This window comes from Natator depressus, chromosome 11 (assembly GCF_965152275.1).
Source record: "Natator depressus isolate rNatDep1 chromosome 11, rNatDep2.hap1, whole genome shotgun sequence".
Classification (NCBI taxonomy): Eukaryota; Metazoa; Chordata; order Testudines; family Cheloniidae; genus Natator; species Natator depressus.
This window is the reverse complement of record NC_134244.1, coordinates 21676242-21699376: the sequence shown is the minus strand read 5'-3', so window position 1 is coordinate 21699376 and position 23135 is coordinate 21676242. Positions and strand designations below refer to the sequence as shown.

Below are 23135 nucleotides of genomic sequence, written 5' to 3'. Positions count from 1 at the left end.
TCTGCAATAGAGTTGCAAGTGGTGGTGACAGGACAACCGGGTTGGGGGTGGGGAAGCCATGATGTCTTATGTGTTGTGACACTGCTTATTGGTCTAGAGTTCAAGCAAAGATCAGGCAGGAAAAGAATACAAGTGTTTAATCATCTTCATCAGTGCATCTTAATCACAATCTAGAGGAAGATTAACTTTTATTTGGACAAGGGTGATATAAGTATAGACATTTTTGTGGGTTAGAGATGTGCCCGTTTCTTCTCTTTAAAAAAAAATCGTAAAGAGTAACAAATGTGACATATTGTATTTTTTGTTATCTGGACAAATGATATCAACTCATGTTAATTGTATCTTCATTTAAGCAACTGATTATTACTATTTTTTTACTTTCAGTTCCAGGGAAGTGGAAAGGTATTAAATTTAATATGTTGTAATTGAAAACTACCCAAAATGTTGTTCAACTTTTTTCTGTGTTTCTAACTCTGTTAGAACAGTCTTAAGTTAACTGTCTTAAGATGTTATATGAGAACCTTATTATTTTTTTGTGTATACATGGCTAATAAAAGATTGAGGTAATTTAAATTAAATGTTTATACATTTTAAAAAAGCACTGATTCCTGAACCTGTTGGAATCTATATATACTTGGAACTAATGGGTTCAAAAACATGATTCAGTGAAATGTTACTGTGTGGAATATAATTTGAAGTTCAACAGCAGCTGTTTTTCCAATCTCTGGACACATGCAATAATATGTATATTCATCCCCAATATTTAATAATATCTGCTAAGTAGAGCACTCTTAATTTTGTCAGGGAACACTCAAATGATATTATCTGGAGACCAAATATGTCTTGGTTCTGATTATTACTCAAGAGTTTATAAACTACTTGACAACAAGTGTAGAATCAACCCATCTTTTCAAATTTCCCTTATATCTTACAAAATTAATGGAAAAAGGTAATCATTCTATAGGTATTTTGAACCATCCTATTGTTAATGGAGTATTAAATCCCTGCTATATAATTTGCTACAATGGTTCTAAATACCTGTAAAAAGGCTATTGTTCTCTGTCATAGTCTTCCACATGGTAACCAACATGTTCTCTTTATAACTGCAGACGGCTCCAAGATCTCTGCTGCCATTCAGATGATTCACACCTTCAACAGAGTGGAAACTGATCAGTCTTGTTATTTTTCACTATTATTGTTCAGAAGCTATGTGCAGGAGTGACACTGACAACAATCAGGTCATTTTTTACTCTGCTGCTGCTTGAGAAAGGCATGTGCAAGAGTAGAAGTAGGCAGTAGACTGGTTAAAAGAGGAGGAGAAGCCAAGGAATAGAGATAGAATGACAGAGACACTATCTGCTTGTAGAACACAGAAAGCTGAGGTAGAAATAGGGTAGCAGAGAAACACATATACTTATCACAGAAATAAGGTGCTCTTGGGTCTGTTAGTATGTGTGTGTGTATGGGGGGTGTTGGACAGAGTGTGAAAAAGCTAAGCATTGATTTAATGGATGGGAAATTTGATTGGATCCACAAGGAGCAGATAGCTTTAGGGTAAAGGGGGAGTGTACACAGGAACAGGCCCCTCCTCCATCTGAGCGCTCGATTGCTCATTGGCCAGCCAGAGACATGCAAGTCAATTGGATCTTGCTTCCCACTGTCAAAACTGTAGGCCAGGGTTTCTCAGGCCTCTTGCCCCATTTTAGCTGAATGCACCCTCCCCCCTCCTTATAGATATATAGTATAGGAACTGTAGTATAGGGACAGGTTGCTGTGGGTCTGATTTATTGCCCTGTTCACGGTTGTCAGGAAGGATTTTTTTCCCATCGGTGCCAAATTGGCTGGGACTTAGTTATTTCACCTTCCTCGTATCATAGTGAAGACACAGTTAGCTTAAATAACTTTAGGATTTTGGAATTTAATGTTAGGAATTGTTTGAAAGTTGGTTTGTTGCAACTGCAGCAGGTGACCAAGGCCAAAGAGCCAGCAGTCAGAAAATAAGAGCCATGGGATTTTGCCGATGGACCCCAGGTCTATGGCAAAAGGGAGACCTGAAGTCTTTGCAGACAAGAGTCCTTCTCTGGTACCTTCTGTCCTTATTGATGGTGGGAAGGTGAGCAGATTCAGCAGAGCACCTTAGGGTCGGCAGTAGAAACACTAACCTGAGTATGGGTTATATGGTAGAAGCCCTGTAAACCCAGCACTGGACCCACCTAAATGCCTGGTGCATTTTAATAAAGTTGCAACCTGCCACTTAAAATCCATCCCTGGGCCTGACCTCATTCACTTGTGCGTCCAGATCACTGCTCCTGATCTCTTCCAGCACCTAGAGGAGTTATTGGGAAAGGGATGAAGAAGGGTTCAAATTTATCAGATGACTACTAGCTAATAATTGATACAGGAGTAACTGGAGCTCCCTGATTCTTTCAGTGACTGCTTGAATAACTAAAGAATTAGCAGCAGGGTGTGAAAATTGGCTGGTACAAAGTACTTCTTTTCTGAGCTGGGGCATTGGTAGCAGAGGGTATGCCAGACAACTGTGGCCCATTTCATGAAGACTTCCTTGATGGGAACTGACACCTTGCTGGAGCCCATACTCTGGAGAATATAGAAAGGCTTATGAGGTGTGTCATGCACCTCCTCTAGAGGGATCCAGAGAGTGTCAGCTATCTTCCTTAGCAACTCTTGAAATTGCCTGCAGTCATCAGGCGGGGAAGGATAGGGGGAAAAATTGGAGCTGCAGATTCCAGAGAGAGCTCCGTGGTAGGAATCCCATTGCCCTCTCCTTTTGCAGCAGCTGGAAGGGAAGAGATAGCTTCTCACCTGGCTCTTGCCCATAGATGGGGGGCTCCCAATCTTTTTTCTGTTAGTCTTTGTGTAGCAGATTTAATCCTTTTGCTGTGATATGTCTGCAAAAATGTCCAAATCCTATGTGTGGATCGTGTGAATAGGTGTATTGACGATATTGTGTGTGTGTGTGTGAGAGAGGAAGAGTCTAATGGATAAGTTAGAAATGAAGTAGTTAGAGGAATGGATGTTCTTCTGCAAGTGATGATCCCTATATGTAGTCACTGTGGGGTGTACATGTGGTCCATGGAACTGAGACAGGAAGAAATTGCACCTGTTCCCTTCTCCTCCTTGTGCTCTGCACTGAGAGTATAAGAGGTGGTGCAGATAGACCATTTCTCCGGTTCCTTTCTACCAGCCATGGTCTGAGACAGAACCGCCTCAGTGTCCACAGCGTATGCTTGCGTGTCCATGTTGACCTGTAAATATTTGTAAATCATTAGATATCTTAAATATTTTTATACTTGTAGCTAGTTTAGGTTAGTTTTTAGGGGATGGGGATCTTTTCCTACCCTTTAGCCCTCCATATGGGATGACTTATGCCCAAGATCCTGAGCTTCAAGAATTGTTTCCTGCCATGGGGCCTTTCAACCTCAAGTGCCTCTTCTGCCTTGGGGAAATTCATGTTTACTCAAAGTGCTCCATTTGCTGATCCTTCCCCAGCCAAACCTGTCAGACATGTGAGTACAGACTGGAGATTATTTATGGATCAAGCATTGAGGCCATAGTTTGACCCTAGCTTGGAAAACCCCTCCCGTCAGGCAGAGGCATTGAGAAGTGTACCTCTGAGCACATGACTCCTGGATCTGTGGCTAATGGGTAGAACTAGGGACTTCTTCAAAGAGGTGCATGAGAAGGGTAGAAAACACTCTCACAAAAAGCAATAGAATCCCCCTCCAGGTCCTCTTTTTGTAGTACCTTCTAAGTCAGGTGAGAATCTGTGCCCCAGTATTAGTAGCTCATAAGTAGGATCGGTCCTTTGGCTCCAAAAAGCAGGTCTTCTTTGAAACTGACATTGCCCACAGGAGTAGGTCCATGGTACTGGGAAGAAAAAAACACTGAACGCTACTTACATCAATAGTACCATGCTGCCTCAAGAAGGACTTGTCAGCGCAGAACACTCTAACAAGGCTGACTCCGCTAGTATGGCGGGAAACAACTTTCCCCCACTTCCTCACGTCTGGGAGCAGATGCATTGCTCCTCAGGGTATAGTTGTCCTCCTGGATGCTAAATCTCTGATTTTATTGGATCCAATCCACTAGTAGTACAGGTGGTGCAAGGAAGGGAGAGTTTCTCACCGGCTGGAGTATAATGACACCTATGGTACCAGAAGCTCTGCCCAGGGAGTCAGAGCCTGACACGTCTTCCTCTGACAAATTGGATATTAGTGGGAGAGTATTACCACTCCCTTCAAGGCAAGGACTCAACCTGGACAGTGGATCCAAGATCTCCTGAGCTGCATCCTGTACAAAAGAGAATGTGTACCCTCCCCAGAAGTCATCAAGAAAATGACAGAGGGTGCAAAATATCAAACACAATGTTCCCCCCTCTTCCTCCTTCCAGCTGCAACCCTTCAAGGGCTTTTACCATGCTCATCTTTTCAGGATTCTGTAATCCAATTTGGTGGCTGCCTAGCTTGCTTCTGCCAAGCTTGGCACATGATAATCACAGACAGATAGATTCTCAACATCATTCAGACTGGCTACACCGCAGAATTCCTCTCACCACCCCTCCAAACCCCCTACCCAATCTGCATTCTCATGAGAGGATGCTCACATCAGAGTTAGGACTCCCTGCTTCAACTGGGAGCCATAGAACCAGATCCTTCATAATGTTGGGGAAAGGGATTTTGCTCTAAGTGTTTCCTCTTTCACAAAAAGACGGAAGAATGGAGACCTATCTTAGATCTCAGACAGCTAAATGTCTTAATCTGCAGATCGAGGTTCAGAATGGTCATCCTGGCATGAATAATTCTTTCACTGACCAAAGGTGAGAGGTTCACAGCTCTTGATATGAAGGATGTCAGTTTCAACAGACCTGAGATTCACAGCAGATCTGAAACACTACCAGTACAGAGTGCTCCCTGTTTGGCCTTGCAGTAGTTCCAAGGTATTCACAAAGGTGCTATCAGTTGTGGCAGCCCACTTTTACCACCATGGATCATCAATTACATCAATAACAAATGGTTACTGGTGGGAAGATCTTGTCAGGGCTAACGGTCAACAGCCTAATCCCTGATCCATCTTCGGTACTTACTAGGACTTTGCTTAAACCCAGAAAAGTCCATTTTAATTCCCACATGGACTACATAGTTGATCAGAGCAACTCTGAACTCTATCAGTACCAAAGCATATCTTCCTTTGGACAGATTCCTACCATAAAGAGCTTATCACTCAACTTCAACAAATGCCAGCCTCCTCATGTCTTATTCTTTTGGGTCACAGGGCTTCTTGCACCTATGTAACGCCCTTCACGAGACTTCACCGTCCTTTCCTGTAAGCTTCTCTATCGATGGTGTACATATATAGCAATTGATAACTGACACCGCCTTACCGCAATGAGGCTCCCATCTAGACAAGCATATAGCACAAGGAGCATGGACTCCCCAAGAGTCCCAGATAAACCTCCTGGAATTGCATAAACCTCCTGGAATTGTTAGCAGTCCACAAGGCCTGCAAGTGCTTCTTACCATTTATACAAGCCTGGCTTGTTCAAGTGATGTCAGACAACATGGCAATAGTGTTCTACATCAACAAGTGGGAGCAAGGTCTATCCCTTTTTGTATAGACGCTGTCAAGCTTTGGAACTATTCAGCAGTCACTCTTTTGGTAGTACACCCCACCAGGAATTCACAACATGCTGGAAGACAGCCTCAGTACTTCTCCAAGAACCACAAATGGGTCCACAATTTGGTGATACAGATCATTTTTTGACAAAGGATACCCCCCCTTTTGGGACCTCTTCGTGCCCCAGGAATACAGGAAATTCACAATCTACTGCTCCAGGATGGTTCAAGATCTGGATTCCAGGGGAGATGTGTCATAAATATAAAGGGAAGGGTAAACACCTTTAAATCCCTCCTGGCCAGAGGAAAAACCCTTTCACCTGTAAAGGGTTAAGAAGCTAAGATAACCTCGCTGGCACCTGACCAAAATGACCAATGAGGAGACAAGATACTTTCAAAGCTGGAAGGGAGGAAACAAAGGGCTCTCTCTGTTTGTGTGATGCTTTTGCTGGGACCAGAGCAGGAATGCAGGTCAGAACTCCTGTAAAGAGTTAGGAAGCAATCTAGTTAGATATGCGTTAGATTCTGTTTTGTTTAAATGGCTGATAAAATAAGTTGTGCTGAATGGAACATATATTCCTGTTTTGGTGTCTTTTTGTTACTTAAGGTTTTGCCTAGAGGGATTCTCTATGTTTTGAATTTGACTACCCTGTATGGTATTTACCATCCTGATTTTCTAGAGGTGATTCTTTTACTTTTTCTTTAATTAAAATTCTTCTTTTAAGAACCTGATTGACTTTTCATTGTTCTTAAGATCCAAGGGTTTGGATCTGTGTTCACCTACGCAAATTGGTGAGGATTTTTATCAAGCCTTCCCCAGGAAAGGGGGTGTAGGGCTTGGGGGGATATTTGAGGGGGGAAGACGTTTCCAAGTGGGCACTTCCCTTGTTATTCTTTGTATAACACTTTGGTGGTGGCAGCTTTTAACCTAAGCTGGTAAGAATAAGCTTAGGGGGTCTTTCATGCAGGTCCCCACATCTGTACCCTAGAGCATTTCTCGTCCCATGGTTGGGACAACTGACTTATGCCTTACCTGAGGAAAATCAAGCAAGAGCGTGTTGGACATACTGATTGCCAGAGATGGCCCCAACATTCTGATGTCACCATGTCCAGGCATTTGGATATAGCCTTTCCTGATCCACAATACACAATACTGATTGATCCACAATATTGATCCACAATACACAATCTTCCATAGGGACAAAGTTTCACTGACATTACATTGATATTTACCCTCAAAGTAATCTTAGATTTCCATCCGAATTGGACAATTCACTTACCTGCCTTCTTCCCAAAGCTGCACATCACCAGCAAAGACAGAAAGCTTCATTGTTTGGATGTCTGTTGAGTGTTCATTCTACCTATGAAGAAATCATCTAAGTCATCATTTCCTTTCGAAATCATCTAAGTCATTGGTATCCTTTGTGGAATGGATGAGAGGGGAAGCAATCTCTTCCCAGATACTTTCCAAATGGATTTCAGGCTGAATTCTGTTGAGTTATGAGTTAGGAGGCATGCCTCTTCCACAGGGTGTGAAGGCCCACTCAACTAGAGCTTATGCTTCATCAGCAGTTTCACCTTGAGACATCTTTCTCTCAGTAAAATCTGTAAAGCAGCTGCATGGGGTTCTGTTCAGACCTTTACAAGACATTAAGCACTGGAACAAGCTTCTGCAGTAGTTGTATCTTTCAGCACAACAGTCCTCCAGTCATTGGTAACACAAAGTTCCTCACACCCACCCCCTCAATGAATACTGCTTCTCAGTCACCATCACTCAAAGAAGAAAAAGAGGTTACTTACCTTGTACCGTAACTGGAGTTCTTTAAGATGTGTGGTTCTTATCTTTATTCTGCTACCCTCCTCCTTCCTCTCTACTGTAGAGCATTTCCTGGACAATCTATGGTAAAAAGGGAAATGGAGAGATGGTCGGCCCAAATTGCTCCTTATATCCTTGGTTCAGAACACAAGGAGGAGAAGGGTGCAGGTGCAGACAAACAGATGTTGCTAGCAAAAATGTTCCTGTCTGTACATGGAGTACACGTGAACCCAACAGTGGAATACACACAAGGACCACACATCTCAAAGAACTCCAGTTACTGTACAGGGTAAGTAGCCTCTCTGTCTGCAGGGAAAAGTGGGAGAAAACGGGATAGAAAAAATGTAGGGGATGAGATAGAGATGATAGTGTAGAGAAAAAAAGAGATAAGGAATGGAGGTAGAAAGAAAGAAAAGAGCAAATAGTAAATGGAGACAATTTTGGAAAAAGATTAACTCTGATCCACAGTAGGAAAGAGCATGTGGGATGAAGCCAGGGAGAGAGAGTATGCAAAAACATTAGCAAGAAAAACAAAGTCAATAGAATCACTCAGCATTGAACAAAACTCTGTGAATAGATTATTCAATGGATTTCATCAGAATCCACCAACTATTTTATTCAAGTGATACTTTTCTAGTAACTGACTGGTTCATCAAATACTATTCATGAAATGTTTTGTTAGATGAAATTTGTCAAATATATCTAATGAATATTTATTTCTGCATTCCACCTGCCCCAGAGCTACATTAATTTTTAAACCTCTATTAAGTAGAATGTGGAATGACAGTATTACATTTAAATACAGCACACAACTGATCTGTTGTTTTGAATTGTAAGTGGGGTGGCTTTGGGTAAGGTATCGTCATATGGCAGTTTGGGTATTTTTCACATTGGCTTGACAACTTAGTCCTTGGGCTTTTAGGTGTCAGGTAAAATTTTTAAGACCTGCACCCACTTTTGAAAATGTTGGCCTCAGGATTTGGCCCGTTTAGCACTATTATCCCATGCTGTGAAATAATTTCTCAGGGGATTGAGGATAATACACATTGTAAATGTGAACTTAAATTTCTACAAAAGATTCACTTCAGTGTGCCGTTTTCCGTACCTTAATGCACTGTTCCATGTGTTTCCTGCTGACACCTACTTTAGGGTTGAATGAGATAAAGCATAGGCTGTAAGGTTGTTCATTGTGCTGTAAGGAACAAATTGTAATTTACTAATTGACCATATTTGTGATTATCTCAGCGAAACACCAGATTTCAGTGTCATCTAAAATAAGTCCAGAGTTAAATTTAAAGTCTAACTATTCTCAGGCAGTTTCGACATTATCAGCTACTGGGGAGTTCTCGATAACATCATCATACCTTATTATAATTTTATAGTTCAACATTTCTGCTAAGATGTGTTTAATAATAACTCAATAATCTGAATGAGGGTCAGTCAATTTGGGACCTATATAGGCATCTACTACGTTTCTGTAATTGTACTTTTATTTGGAAATACTGCAGCTGTCAGTAATAATTTGTTAATTTTTCTTTGGCATGGGCCACCTGTTGTCATGTTGACATGTATAAATAGGTGAGAATAGTTCTGGAATTTTCTATTATAACTTCAGGGAAAACGTCCCAGCCTTGGTACTATGAGCCAAAAGGTGGGGAAAGGAATGGAGTGGTATCAGCCAAGCAAAGAGTCTAGGGGCCATCCTGACAACACAATACAGGTTGACTTAGGGAAAGCACTTAGGCCTGGATCCAGAAAGATACTTACTGTGAGCGTCACAACACCTAACTTTTACACATCTAGCAAATCATAGGAACAATTTAGGGTGACCAGATGTCCCTATTTTATAGGGACTGTCCCAATATTTGGGGCTTTTTCTTACATAGGTGCCTATTTCCCCCCTACACACACCTCCGGTCCCTATTTTTCACACTTGCTATCTGGTCACCCTAGAACAATTTGATCCAGAAACCTTGAGTTAGGCACCTAGACTCCCTATACAATGAATGGGGAGAGATAGGCACCTAAGACTGTAATCCACAAAAGCCAATGTCTAGGTGAGGAACCATCTAAATGAGCAAATGGAAGATACCAAGGAGAGAGTTGTGTCCCAAAGCCCCTTGTGTCTCATGGAGTTAGGTGCCTAAGTCCGGCTGAAGGGAGATTGCTAGCACAGATAGATATCTACAGTCAGTAACCCCTGAGCTGCCTGACTGCAGGACAGGCAATTAATTTGTATCTTGTGAGAATGTGTGCCTCTCTTGCCACAAAATGGCTAGACGAGGAGATGGTGGTTCTTACCTTACAGCAGCTCTTCAGGGATTTTGTGGGTTGCATTGCTGCCTAAAACTGGGATTTATGCGTCTAAGTGCCTTAGTGGATCTGAGTCTTGCCTTATCCTGCTGCTTCAGGAAGCAGCAGAATGCACTTTCCAGAGTGCGCAGTGCTGTCAACAGCTTATATGTAATTAGTCCAGGAATTTGGCTATTCCCCTCAGATTAGCAGATCTGGGCCATATACTGCAGCATGCTAGGCATGTTAGCCGGGCCCCACCTCATACTGAAGGAAGCACCAGTTCAGAATCATACTCTGCTTCTGTGCAGGGGCTTTGTCAGATTTTTCTCAATACTGATACTAATAGCCTTTTGTTCCCTTGCAATTACTTATGCCACTGTTTCATACTGAACATGAACATTATATATACTAATGCTAGTGAAGATTCAGAGATCAGATAGAGATATATCTAGAAAGATTAGCTTCCTTGTTGCTTTTAAGTAATTCCATTGAACATACTTTGTGGTACATCTGGACTTCGTCTTTGTCTTCTACTAGCACCTAGGAGCCCTAGTCGTGGATAAGGATCCTACTGTGCTAGCTGCTGTATAGACTCATAACAAAAGCAGAATAAAAGTTAAGAAACATTTACATTAAATATTTCCGAGTGGTAAACTCAATTACTATGGTGCATTCTCAGTCAAAAGAAAAAAAAATCAATGTGTTATATTTAAATATTTTTTAAATATACAGCTAAGGTAACATAAATGCTACGTGTGTTTTGGAAAGATGGTAATAGGATGATCTGTCAACTAAACTTTTTGCTCATTTATTTTTTTAGAGCCCAGTGACAGACCTCCAGTTCTTCTGATTGCAAGCTCTGAAACTATTGAAGTATTATATCTTAATGGAAGTAAAGTTTCTACTCCAAACTCAGTGAAAGGAAATGGAATTAATACACTGGATTTTATATACAATAAGGACACAATTTGTTGGATTGAATCGAGAGAATCTTCAAGTCAGCTGAAATGTACCAAGATATCAAAAGCTGGGAGATTAACAGATGAATGGATAATAAACATTGCTCAGTATCTTCACAGTAAGTATTTTAATTTTTTTAGTGGGATTCCTTTAGCAGAATAGTTTAAAATACTTGTCTTTCTAGCAAACTTTGTTTGCAGACTTAAAAACTCTTATTTTGGTGCTCAGTGTTGCTGATATTTCAAGTTATTCTCTTGCTCTGCTTATGCATTAAACATTGAAAGGCACAGAAACATTTTGCTGCTTTGTTGCTGTTTCCCTCTCTAACACGTAGACACAGAGGCTTGAAAAAAGCTGAGAGTTTTCACAGAGTCTAAGTGCACTGTGTGATCGGTATGATATTACAAAAAAACAAAGCTAGCACAATGGAAGAAGAAACTTGAAAATGCCTTTTTTTCCTGAAATGTGTTGATAGCTAAAATTTGCTGAAAATGATTGTTTACTGCCAGATAAATAAGATGCTAATTAACAACATGTACATATAATTGTCACATTTACTGTAGATTAGTAGAGCTTCATTACTTTCAAACACTAGTAATATTTCCTTGTTTACTGGAAATGTCTCACTTTTGCACTAAGAAAATTTAGAGTCGCCCTCATGATGAGTTATCTCTCTGTGCAGTTTAACTAGCGTAGGAAGATTGTGCAATGCTAAACTTTAGAATGCCTCTGAATTGGAATGTCCATAATTTTGCCCTTTTTTTCTGAAAACCTTGCTCAGTCCTCCCTTAAGTAGAGATGGCCCTGAGCCAGACGATTCTGATGTAGATTTTAAACCCCTTCGCCACCAAGTCTGGGAGTGTTCGGAACAAGGGTTTGATTGGGACTATAATGAAGATGGGGCCAACTGAAAATGTGGCTACCGATCCTAATGATTTCACAACTACTATTCAGATCACCAAGAAAAATATCCTTTTCAATGTATGCCTATAGGGTAAGGAACTTGATCCCTCTTACACATCCATCCATGCCCATCCTTTACTACTTTGAAAATCAATAACTTTTTTTAGTCAGAGGAATTTACTACTTTCACCACTGTCTGCCCTTCCGAGTGATCCTACATTTTCCCTGAGATACTAAGGCTACTTTGTATGTTTGAACTTGTTATTTTATTTGGACTTCTATTGTGTATTTTTCACAGTTCTTTCTATTTTCACTACAAAATCTCAATTTTCTTGTCAGTAGGACTGGAGTGGGCACTTCCTAAATACCTTTTTTGTTCTTTTTATTGCATAAAAAGGAAAAGAATTAGCTGGGGTTCTTCACAAAATGAATGGTTTATATTTAACAGTGTGTCCCCTCATCCTCTAAACTCCATCATCAGAGCACAGTTTCAATGCACTATTTGGGTCTTCCCCAATTCCCTTGTGTGCTTTTTTTCCCTTCTGTGCTGCCTATGCATAGAAAGATTTAACAGTTTGAATGCTGCAGGGTCTGCATTAGCAGATATGCTTTCAGAATCAGGGTTAAACTATGATTGGGAAATTAATATAGTGGCTCAAGTCAGTGAGCTAATCAGTTTTTGTAGGCACTGTATTTTCACACCAGTCTGTGGACGCTCTGTTGTTGTTGTTTTTTTCTGAATATTTACATCTTTACATTTGATCTAATTACTTTTGAATTGACATTTCCCTGGCTATGGAGTATGCTACAAAGATTTGTTCCAACTTTTAGTTTAATCTTGACTCAGATAACTATATAGAAGTCTTATTCCCTTCCTCATTGGCAGGATAAAAGTAATCCACTTGGTGCTTCTAATCAAGCCAATCTCACGAGGTCCTAATTTCCCCTTGGAGTTACCTGAAACTGTATCCTACAGGGGAGAATAGGCCCTCTGATGGCTACAATCCACAGCCTCTGGAGAATTAAATTTTAGCATCTCTCTCTCTGTCTCTGTCTCTGTCTCTCTCTCATACACACAATTCCTCTCATTTTTTCTCGGTGTTTACTTACTAAAAATTAATTGAGTTTCATTTTGCAACCAATAAAGAATACCTCATTTGGCACGTTCATGTGTCAGCCAAGCCTAACAAATGGTCATGCCCATAGAATTCTTCAAAGAAAATATGAACAGTAGTTTTCCTACCACGGAAAAATGTTGCCTTAGTTTCTCTTGTTTGGTGTTTTAGCCAATAACAGGCACAACAAAACAAAGGGCCACCCATGTGAAGTCTTTGTACAGAAAACAAAGAAAAATACTGGCCTTTGAAGTGCTTCTTTATCCCAGTCTTGCAAGGTATCTGTTTGCAATTAAGTGCTATTCTGGAAGAAAACATAAATTCACTGATGGTAAAGTTTACATATGACACAAAAATTGGTGGAGTGATAAATAATGATGGAGACAGTTATATGGATTACTTGAATGAGATGGGCTCATTTGAATAATATCCTTTTTAATAAGGCAAGGTCCGACATCCAGGATTCTCTGTAACTTGAAGTCTTTAAATCAAGATTTGAGAATTTATGTAACTCAGCCAGAGTTATGGGCCCACTGCAGGAATGGGTGGATGAGGTTCTGGACCTGCAATGTGCAGGAGATCAGACTAGATGATCATGATTGTCCCTCCTGGCCTTAGAGTCTAGAAGGAACAATGGGGGAAGATCAAAGTGATTTTAGACACTTAGGCATTTACCTGCCACTGGGCTATGGAATATTCTGGATTGGTTTCTCTCAATGACTTCTGTTGAAGCTGTTCCACTTGTTATAACTAATTGAATAATCATGGGACCAAAGAAAGAGAGAGAGAGAGTGACTCCATAGCCCAGTGGATAGGGTATTCTTCTTGGATTTGGGAGACTTAAATTCAAGTCTCTCTTCTAATGACTGTTTAATTAATTACAAAGAATAGAACAGTTTCAACGGGAGATTGAAAGACAGACCCACCCTGGAATATTCCATAGTATAGTAGTTAAGGGACTTGCCTAAGAGATAGAAGATGTGGCTTCAAATCCTGCCCCAAATCAGGCAGAGGGTAGAATGGGACCTGGGCCTCCCACATCCTGGGTGAGTGTGCTAACCACTGGGCTAACAGTTGAAAAGAGGCCCTGTCATTATGTGTGTGGGCTTCTTGGGTTTTTGTATGTGTGAAAAAGGACTTAGGTGCCTAACTTCCTTACGGGGGCATGGTGTAGGATACTCCACTTTCCTTGGCATTTTCTAGTGGCTAGCCAAGGCAGCTCCATGCTCAGCTCAGTGGCTGTGGATGCCCATTCTGAGGTGCCCATGTATTGTATAGGGAGCCTAACTCTGTATATTCCATTAGGCAGAAGAGCACCAATAGTTAGGCTTTGCGATGCTGAGCCTAAGTCCTCTTTGTGGATCCAGTCCAAAGAGTGAGGGAACGTTTATAAGTTGGAAGACTATATCCTGAAAAGCAGGAAAAGGACTTAGAGGTCATCACATGAGCTCCCGGAGGGATGCTGTACCTAAGAGTGTGAACACAATCCTTGGATATATAAGCAGGAAAATATCAAGCAGGAGAAGGGAGGTAGTAATACCTCTGTATGGCGTTAGTAAGACAGTTTATAGAATACTGTCTCCAGTTCTAGTGTCAACACTTCAAAAAGAATGTTGACAACTTGAAAGAGTTCAGAAAAGAGCTACAAGAATTATTCTGGAAAATTTGCCTTATAGCAAGAAACTCAGACATGTGGTTTATCGATGAGAAAGTTAAAAGATGACTTGTTCACAGTCTACAAGTACCTACCTACATGGGGGAAAAAATTCTTGTAGCAGACAGCTCTTTAATCTACCAGAAAAAAAGCATAGAGAGATTTGATGGCTTGAAACTGAAGCTAGACAAATTCAGACTATAAATGTGGTGCAGTTTTTTAACTGTGAGGGTAATTAACCATTGGAATAATTTTCCAAGGGACATGGTGGATTATCCATCACTTTAAGTCAAGGCAGGATATCTTGAGAAATTATATTCTATATCTCAAAATGAAGCTATGGGCTTGATACAGAAATTAATTTATGAGGTTCTTGCGCCTGTGTTACACAAAAGGTCAGACTAGATTTCATAATGGACCCTTCTGGCCTTAAAATCTGTGAAGACCTCCATAAGAAGTCTATTTCTCAGCCTGGTTCCATCTGGCTGGAAGCATACAGCCCCTGTTTGATCCATCAGCACTGACAGGAGAGGGGAATTTCAGTCAACTCTCCACCTTTTGAACTCCTGTGAAAGTTAGCAACCTGGTTTTCCATCCCAAATCACAAAATACCACTTCAGACCTCTTCCTCTCCCTCAACAACCATATCCTTTCTCCAACAGGTACGTTCTCTGAATTAAACCCTGTAACTAAGTAGTGCTGGCCTTGGTGGCTATTTTCAAGTACCTATGTGGGAAAAAAATTCTGATGGTAGGTGGAATTAATCTTAATCTAGCAGAAAAAAAGCATAATGAGAGATAAAGGTACAGTGATAGACTAATAGTTTAATAGTTTTTCTAATAGTTTCACTGTGTGTGTGTGTGTAAAAACACTACTTCTTACCAATGGCATCTCCCAGAGTTGGAGTTCAATTTATTTCCCTCTCCCTTCTCCTCCACGACAGCATGACTCTTGCAGTTGTAGAGACGTGTAAAGGAAGACCAAACATTTCCAAGTACAGAAGAGGTTTTTGTAAACGATAAATGAAAATAACATTTATCTTTTTGCTTCAGTCAGCACTTTTTTGCACATCGTTCCATGTACATTTATCTCAAAACAGGCATAACAGTCTGAGAACCATCCTATATCTGCAACATTTTAATATTTAAAATACTCTGATAAGATTATTCTGCTTGTAAAATATATCGGTTTTTTGAGTTTTGTTAGCAAGATTTTGTAAAATAGAATAATTGTGCGTGCTATCAACATCTAAAACCAATAGACAATTAGTTTGGTGGGGATTTGAAATGTGACACTCTCTGAACATTTTACAAATGTGTTTTTATTATTACCAATTACAAGATTAATTTAATGTAAATAGTAGCATTTTTCTAGTGGGGAATTAAAGGAGGGGAAAAAACAAACACATGTTAAGGTATAAGATTCTGATTACATACAGACCTTCCCAAATACAATATGTGTTTACTTAAGTCTTTGAAATACACATATTGGCTTAAACACTCTCTGCTGCTATTCTAAACTGAAGTTAAAATGTATGATAAATGAAAACAATCACCACCAAACTGTGGACATTTTTTCTTTCATTCTTCTTCTGAGGCTTATCTTGATTTTTACTTATAAATTCCCTAACTGTTTTATAGACATCTATCTCTGTGCTTTCCAAGCTGAGCTGTTCTTTCGCAGGGACGATTTAGGGAAATTCACACAATCAACTTTGTGTCAATTAGACTAATTGACAGCAAGTTTAACACTTATTCCTGAACACTCATTTATTACTTCAAATATTTTCTTATTACAAGTAAGTGCTAAAACCTTAAGGTCTGATCCAAAGCCTATTGAAGTCAATGGATCTTGAATCAGGATCTTAAAAAGAATTCCTCCACCTCCTAAAATACTCTTTGAAAGGCTTTATAAGTGTCCAGACAGGTGATGATAGGAGTCTAGTGCCAGAAGACAACTTCGTCATGCTACACTTTTGCAAAATAGTTTGATAATTCCAAAAAGGATGCAGTAGAGCTAATAAAAGAATAGCTGCCAAATTTCTAGTTTTTATAGAATCATAGAAATGTAAGGCTGGAAGTGACCTTGAGAGGCTAGCTTGCCCATTTCCCTGTGCTGATGAAGGACCAAGTATACCTATATCATCCCTGGCAGGTGTTTGTTTTCTCCAAAACCTTTTTCATACGGAAGAAGAATGAGCATGAGAAAAATATCTGATACTCCCAAGACATCCTTTGTTTGCTTCCTTTGTAGTAAAAATATGACAATCTACTTTCTTTCTAACTTTGGGAAGAAGCACCCACAACTAGGAACTGGTATGCCAAATTTTAGCCCAAAGGAAAATTTAATTTCTAAGTCAGAATGTGATTAGACAGCAGGTCTTCAACAGAGATCCTGTGAGTCTTTAACAATAGAGGTGCTGCTATCATAGGCTTGATATTTCAAAAGTTTACTTCTGAGCATAGTGCTTAGCGCCATTAGCTATCCTATTGATTTTAATGGGAGAACTGGTATTAGTGAGTGTAACTTTCCCAGTTAGTGTTTGCAGGATTTAGTCAATATTGCTGACTCCTGCAAATTTTTGTTTTTGGCCCCTGTAGCAATCTTTGAGTGATGCCAAAATCTCTGGCCATCACATGATCTGGGGGAAGTAATGTAGAGAGAGAAGCTCCTTTAGTCTAGGGGACATTGCACTAAAGTGTAAACTCCAATACCATGCATTCTAGTCCTGGATGCTATTAATATTTCTGTGCACTTTATAACCCTTACTATGATCCAAAGCCTAGTACTGCTCCACAGTAAGGCATAAGTATCAGTCACACTTCTGATAGATAACTGAGATCTTGCAAAAAGTTCCCTGCAGGCAGAGGTGCCAGTGGAACCTAGTTCTCTAATATAACAAAAGCCTAATCTCATCTGTTTTTCCATATAGTCTTTTGTAAGAAATGTAGCAAATAACATGCTTCTGTTGTCCAGGCTTACCACACTGTTGAGAAGCTAGAAAACCCTAATGAAGGGATTGTTGGATTTAAGAAGCCCTGGTATATAGGCAACTTAGAGTATGTCTACACTGACAAGTTTCTCCGCCACAAGTTATACCACTTTTATTAAAACGCTGGAATTAAACAGCTGCTGTGTGTCCACACTGTGTTCCTTGTGATGCTGGAGCACATCCACATTAGCAGCTCCTGCAACAGCAAAGACAGCAGTGCACTGTGGGTAGCTATTCCACTGTGCAACTGGCCGCAGGGTGCTTTGGGAAGGGTTTGCAATGCCTCATGGGACAGGCACAGCCTCACATGATGCAGATTTCCCAATTCCATTGTTCCATGGGCGCGCACGCATGCACACACACACGCCCACACACACACCTCTGTGTTCAACAGCACGAGCATTCCACATTAATGGTTTGCTTTGTGTCCCAGAGCAGAGCAGATCAGCACAGCACACAAGGGCTGTCAGAAACGGTGCTTGGAAAGGGGTAGGGCACATCTCTCCAGGGCAGCCGAGTTCAAAACAATGAGCAGAGCAGTCACTTGAGGCATTATGAGACAGCTCCAGAGGCCAATTACGGCGCAGAAAGCAATCAAGTGTCTACACTGACAATAGAGGACTGGAGCCTCTGTGCAAATAGCCTTATGAGTCTCGTCGAGGTGGGTTTTTTGCAGCGCTGCAACTGAGGAGTTTCTGCGCACAAAGTGGCTTGGTAGTGTGTACACGTCTGCAGTTTGAGCACAAAAAGCTGCTTTACTGCGCAGAAACTTGCCAGTGTAGACAAGCCCACAGAGAAGTGATGGAAATGACTAGCCCTGATATAAAGGTGACTGGGGAGCCCAAGAGGAGGGACAAAAGGATTTGTGAAATTCTGAAAGGAAGATCAGCAAATGAATACCTGTTGCATAATAAGTGGGAACCAACTAGTGGAAAATGTACATGGAAACTTAGTATTACGTTGTGGGGAAACTAACATATGAAACACTAGGTACAAAGGTGATTCTGTCTCTGGAGTGGGTGTTTGGGGCATTACTGATGAACTTTAGAGCCGGCTCACCAATTTGAATCCTGCCCAGTGTAACAAGGATTAATAACTGTTCCCATGTAATAGCAGCTTAGTAGCCCCTATAGGATATGCATTTGGTAACTCTGAGTTTCATCTCCCATGTCACAAATTGCCCATTGTGCTTTGCCCGAGACAATTACAAGCTCTACAGGGCAGGGACTGTCTCTTACTAAGTGTTGGTACAGGATTCAGTACAATGGTGGTCCTGATCCCAGTTTAATGCTCTAGTGTGAGCCAAAATGGCCATACTCATGATAAATCTGTGAGAGTTGGTAACCCTGTGATTGTCACATACACTGGAGGTGAGAACTGGGAGTTCAAAAATCATATAGACTCACAAAATATGATTTAAATTTTTAATCTCATGATTTTAGGGTCTAATTTATTTTTTAATTTATTTTATTATATTTTTAACTTCTGGGACTGGGGACACTGCTGAGTAGCCCATAATGTAGAGCACTGGCACTGCACACAACTCCATTAAGCATCCGAGATAAAGTCCACTGAAGTCAGTGGAAAGATGCCCATTGACTTCAATGGATTTTGGATTAGGCCCTAAAATACTAAATAACTGAAGGTGCCCTTCAGTTATAATAATCAAGAATTTTTAAAATAATAATAATAATAATAATAATTAATAATTAATAAAAACCTCTTCCTTTGTTGTGAATCAGTTTGAACATAATAAACCTTGTTTTTGGTTATACAGTTTGTGATGTCAATGAATGGAGCATTCATTCTGAAATGGAAAATTTCAGTGTAATGGAAATCTTTTCAGTGGAGTAAATCATTTTTGGCAAAGTCAGTTTTAAGCTGTGTAATTTTCTCGGTTGGTTTGGAAACAAAGTGATTTAATGTTTGGAAGTAATTTAATGAGGGGAGTGGGGCAGGCATGTGCAAAGAGGTTGGGCTCTCCTGTCACTGCTTATAAGCCCTATATTTTATCAACATGTCACAGAACAGATGCAGTATGCTATGGTGGGCTACGCAATCACCATGACAGTTCTTGAGTTGCTGATAAAGTTTGAATATTCTTTGCATGCATAATTACCGAAAATCTCTGTCACACCATATAAGCAAAAATAATTAACTAATTGAAAAATGCTTCTATACCTGTCATCGTATATGGTTCCAGAGATTCTTTTTTGCCTTTTTTTCAACTTGTTTTCAGGCCATGCACCAGTACCTTATCTGCATAGCTAATTCCTTTATAAATAAAGTCCAGTGCTATTTCCATTTTAGTTCAGCAATATTCTGCCCAGGTTCACTTTCATTTTGAGAGTCTTTCAGGAAAGCAGCAGTTGCTCCTTGAGTCAGCCCAGCTGGCAGTATTACCCAGGATTATTTTCAAATGGGAAAAATAGCTGCATGTAAAGTTAACTGAACTGCTTGAGGAAAGATGGACCAAATGAGATGAAGGCTCAGATTTTTAAAGGCATTTAGGTGTTGCTCTGGTAAGTATTGCAATGCTTAGTTGACCTAGGAACCTAAGAGTCCATCTACACAGCAGCTGGGAGGTATGATTCCCAGCTCAGGTAGACATGCACACACTAGCTCTGCTTGAGCTAGCCCCTAAAAGAAGCAGGAGAGCCCCAGTGATATGGGCTAGTCACCCGAGTATGCACCCAAGAGTTGGGCAGGATTATACGCTGTACTTGGAACATCTTCAAGAGAAACTCATACCAGCATACCCATAGTTTAGTGGTCAGGGCACATTCCTGGAAGATGGGAGACCTCCGTTCCAGTCCCTGCTTCAAATCAGTCAGAGCAGGGATTTGGAAATATGGTGCCTTCATCCCAGGGGAGTGCCCTAATCCTTGTGTTATACAGTAGGAAGGCTGTGTCTCTCTCCTTTCTAGCAAGAAAGGGCTGACCTGGTTTACACACCTACACCTACACCTAGGAGACAGTTCACAACTGTGAATCCTAAGCAGAGGTAAGTGCATCCCTCTGGTTTGTCAGTTCGGCACCTAAATACCTTTGTGGATCTGGGCCTAAAGCCCCTCTCCTTTCCTCTCTTATAGACTCTTGGCTAATGTTGGTGGCTCCCAACTCACCTTGAGTACTGCTGTGAGTCCCATTTTTAAAGTGCCTGATTTACCACATGAATTGTATAGGGAACCTGGGCTCCTAACTCAGGGCTGTGGATTCCATTCAGTGGCAGAACACCTAAACATTAGGCATTGCAATGCTGAGCTTGAGTCCCCTTTGTGGATCTAGCCCTAAGGCCCAGATCCTTACAAGTGTTTAGGCACCTAACTCCCATTGATTTCAGTCAAAGTTAGGCCCAGATCCTGAAAGATATTTAGGCATATAAGTGCCTAAATCACTTTTGAAAATGAGTCTTAGGATTCTACGCAATCTAGGCATTGCAACACTGACAGGAGCAATGCCTAAAATACCCGTACAAATCTGGGCCAAAGTGATTAAACTCAAATCATTAATATAAGTTTTATAAAAGTCTGTATACCTGTTGTAATCCACACTCTATATTGCCTCAAATCAGCAGATCACCCTTCCTTTTTCTTATGTTAAACACAAACAAACAAACAAACACACTTGTACAGTCAGCAATTCTGTTTAGCTTTCACAAAGTTCCCTACATTTTCATAAGTGTTTGTAAAGTTTATCATTCATAAAAACAAAGTTAGATAGTTACTCTAGGCAGTGTTCAAATATGATTTCTTTATAAACTGTCACATTTAAAGTAGCCAAAAGGCTCAGTCCAAGAAACTACTGCTTCCATTTAGAAAGATACTGTGTGGTTAGGAATGCAGAGCTACTACAGTACCTCATTTCAATGGCTCCACTATGTTTTCAAAATAATAGAGAACATTAATATTGGGTGTTTCTCTCAGGGAAGTCTTACCACATAAGTCATTTAACATTAGACTGGTCAAAACCCTTACAAATATAGGGCAAGATTATAATCAGCCCCCATATGAGGGTGCAAGAGGGAGAGATGGTGCAAGTATCCTCCTATTTCCCTTACACATCTGTGCAAGGGAGGGGCACCATGACATTCTTTGCTTGCAGAGAAGCAAGGGTGGTCCAGTGGTTAGGAGAGTAGCCTGTGCTTCAGAAAGACCCAGGTTTAATTCCCTGGTCTTGCATAAACTCCCTGTATGACTTTGAGTAAGTAACTTAGTCTTTAGTTTCTCAGTTCCCCATCTATAAAATGAGGATCATAGCAGTTCTGTACCTCACAGGGCTGTTGTGAAGATAAACACATCAAAGATGATAAGGTGCTACACTGATCTGGGCTGTCTATATACAAGAAGATAGAACTCCACAAGGCTGCTGGCACTAGCCTCACTCAGGTGATCAGAAAGGGGTGGTATGGGAACAGACACTGTGCCTTTCAAAAGCTGCAGTCCAGAGAGTTTCGGTTAAGAATTATACTTCTCTGAAACTACAATTGCCATAGAACATTTTAGATGGTCTATTTTGGGCTCTATGGTTTAATATTTGTCAGCATTCCATTTATGATAGGTGCATTAATAAATCATTAAGGGTCAGATCCTATCACTCTTATTCAAATTGAGAAATACCTTAACCATGGGAATGCTTGTGGAATAAGGTGCATTTCAATGTAAGGGTGGTAGAATCAAGCCATAATTAAGATTCATCAAAGCATTTTGCTCCTGTTGGACTTTTTTTTTCCAGGAAGGGGAACAGAAATAACTGGTGCATCGGTCTAAAATGTCCCCTATTATTATTAATTATTATTATTATTTATTTATTAATTACTTGCATTATAGTAGTGGTTTGATGCTCCAGTTAAGCCTGAGTATTATGTACAAACATATGTCTGCCTGGAAAAGACAATGCCTGTCTTACTACCTTAATTTAAGATAAAATAGAACAAATAGATGAAACAAATAAATGGAACAGAGAGGAGAGAGGGAGGGTGGGGTAACAGTAATATAAGCATTTTTTTTATCACAAACTAGCTATGTCCGCAGTTTTTAGGTACAGACAGTTTTGTTTGTTTTTGTTCAATCCACACCATGATGTGGGGAATCTTGGAGCTCAGTGACATTAGATGTGCATGTTATCTCATGTTTTTGGGTGGCTGGCAGGAACACCGCTTTGGTAGAGCCATCTGTTAGTACAGTATTAATTGTTCTGTGTTATAGAAATAGATATACCTCAGTATGACTATGGCCTTAATTATTTCCAGAAACCTTTATAATTGTATGAAACAATTTGTATTTTTTTTTTGGAGGAAGGGAGAGAGCTAGAAAAAAATTAATGTATGGTGTTTTAACTATAAATAAGTAACTATCCTCCTTCCTTAGTAATCCAAAGAGATAAATACAGTCTGTTAAAACACTTGGTGTGATTTTGTTTTTATAGTGAGTGAAATACTGAGCTAGCTACTTTAACTGATTGACTATATAGTGTGTCTATTTATAATCAAGATGATTTTTTTGAAATATTCCTGCTAATAGTATCAATCAGATGTGATTTAAATTAGGCAGACATTTGTTTTTTAGTAGATTTCCGGTGTATTCTACACCAATGCTTCAACAAAATACACTTTTTCAAGTGTCAGCAAACTGGAAAAGTGTTGCACTATAGGCCTTTGTTTCTTCTTTAGCCTACTATGTTAGAAAGAGAGAGAGAATGTCACTCTTGCTCAGAACTCTTCATTTCTTCTTTTGCCTTAATATGTTACAGAGACAGAAACTCATGC

General features: G+C 40.2%; 1 protein-coding gene across 1 annotated transcript in view; it reads left to right on the top strand.

Moving 5' to 3' along the window:
- The window catches only part of LRP1B (LDL receptor related protein 1B), a 1292938-nt gene that overhangs the window by 567877 nt on the left and 701926 nt on the right, over positions 1–23135 (top strand). The window contains exon 6 of the mRNA XM_074967293.1: positions 10565–10822. Coding sequence (XP_074823394.1) covers positions 10565–10822 — 258 coding nt within the window. The remainder of the gene's footprint in view (positions 1–10564; positions 10823–23135) is intronic.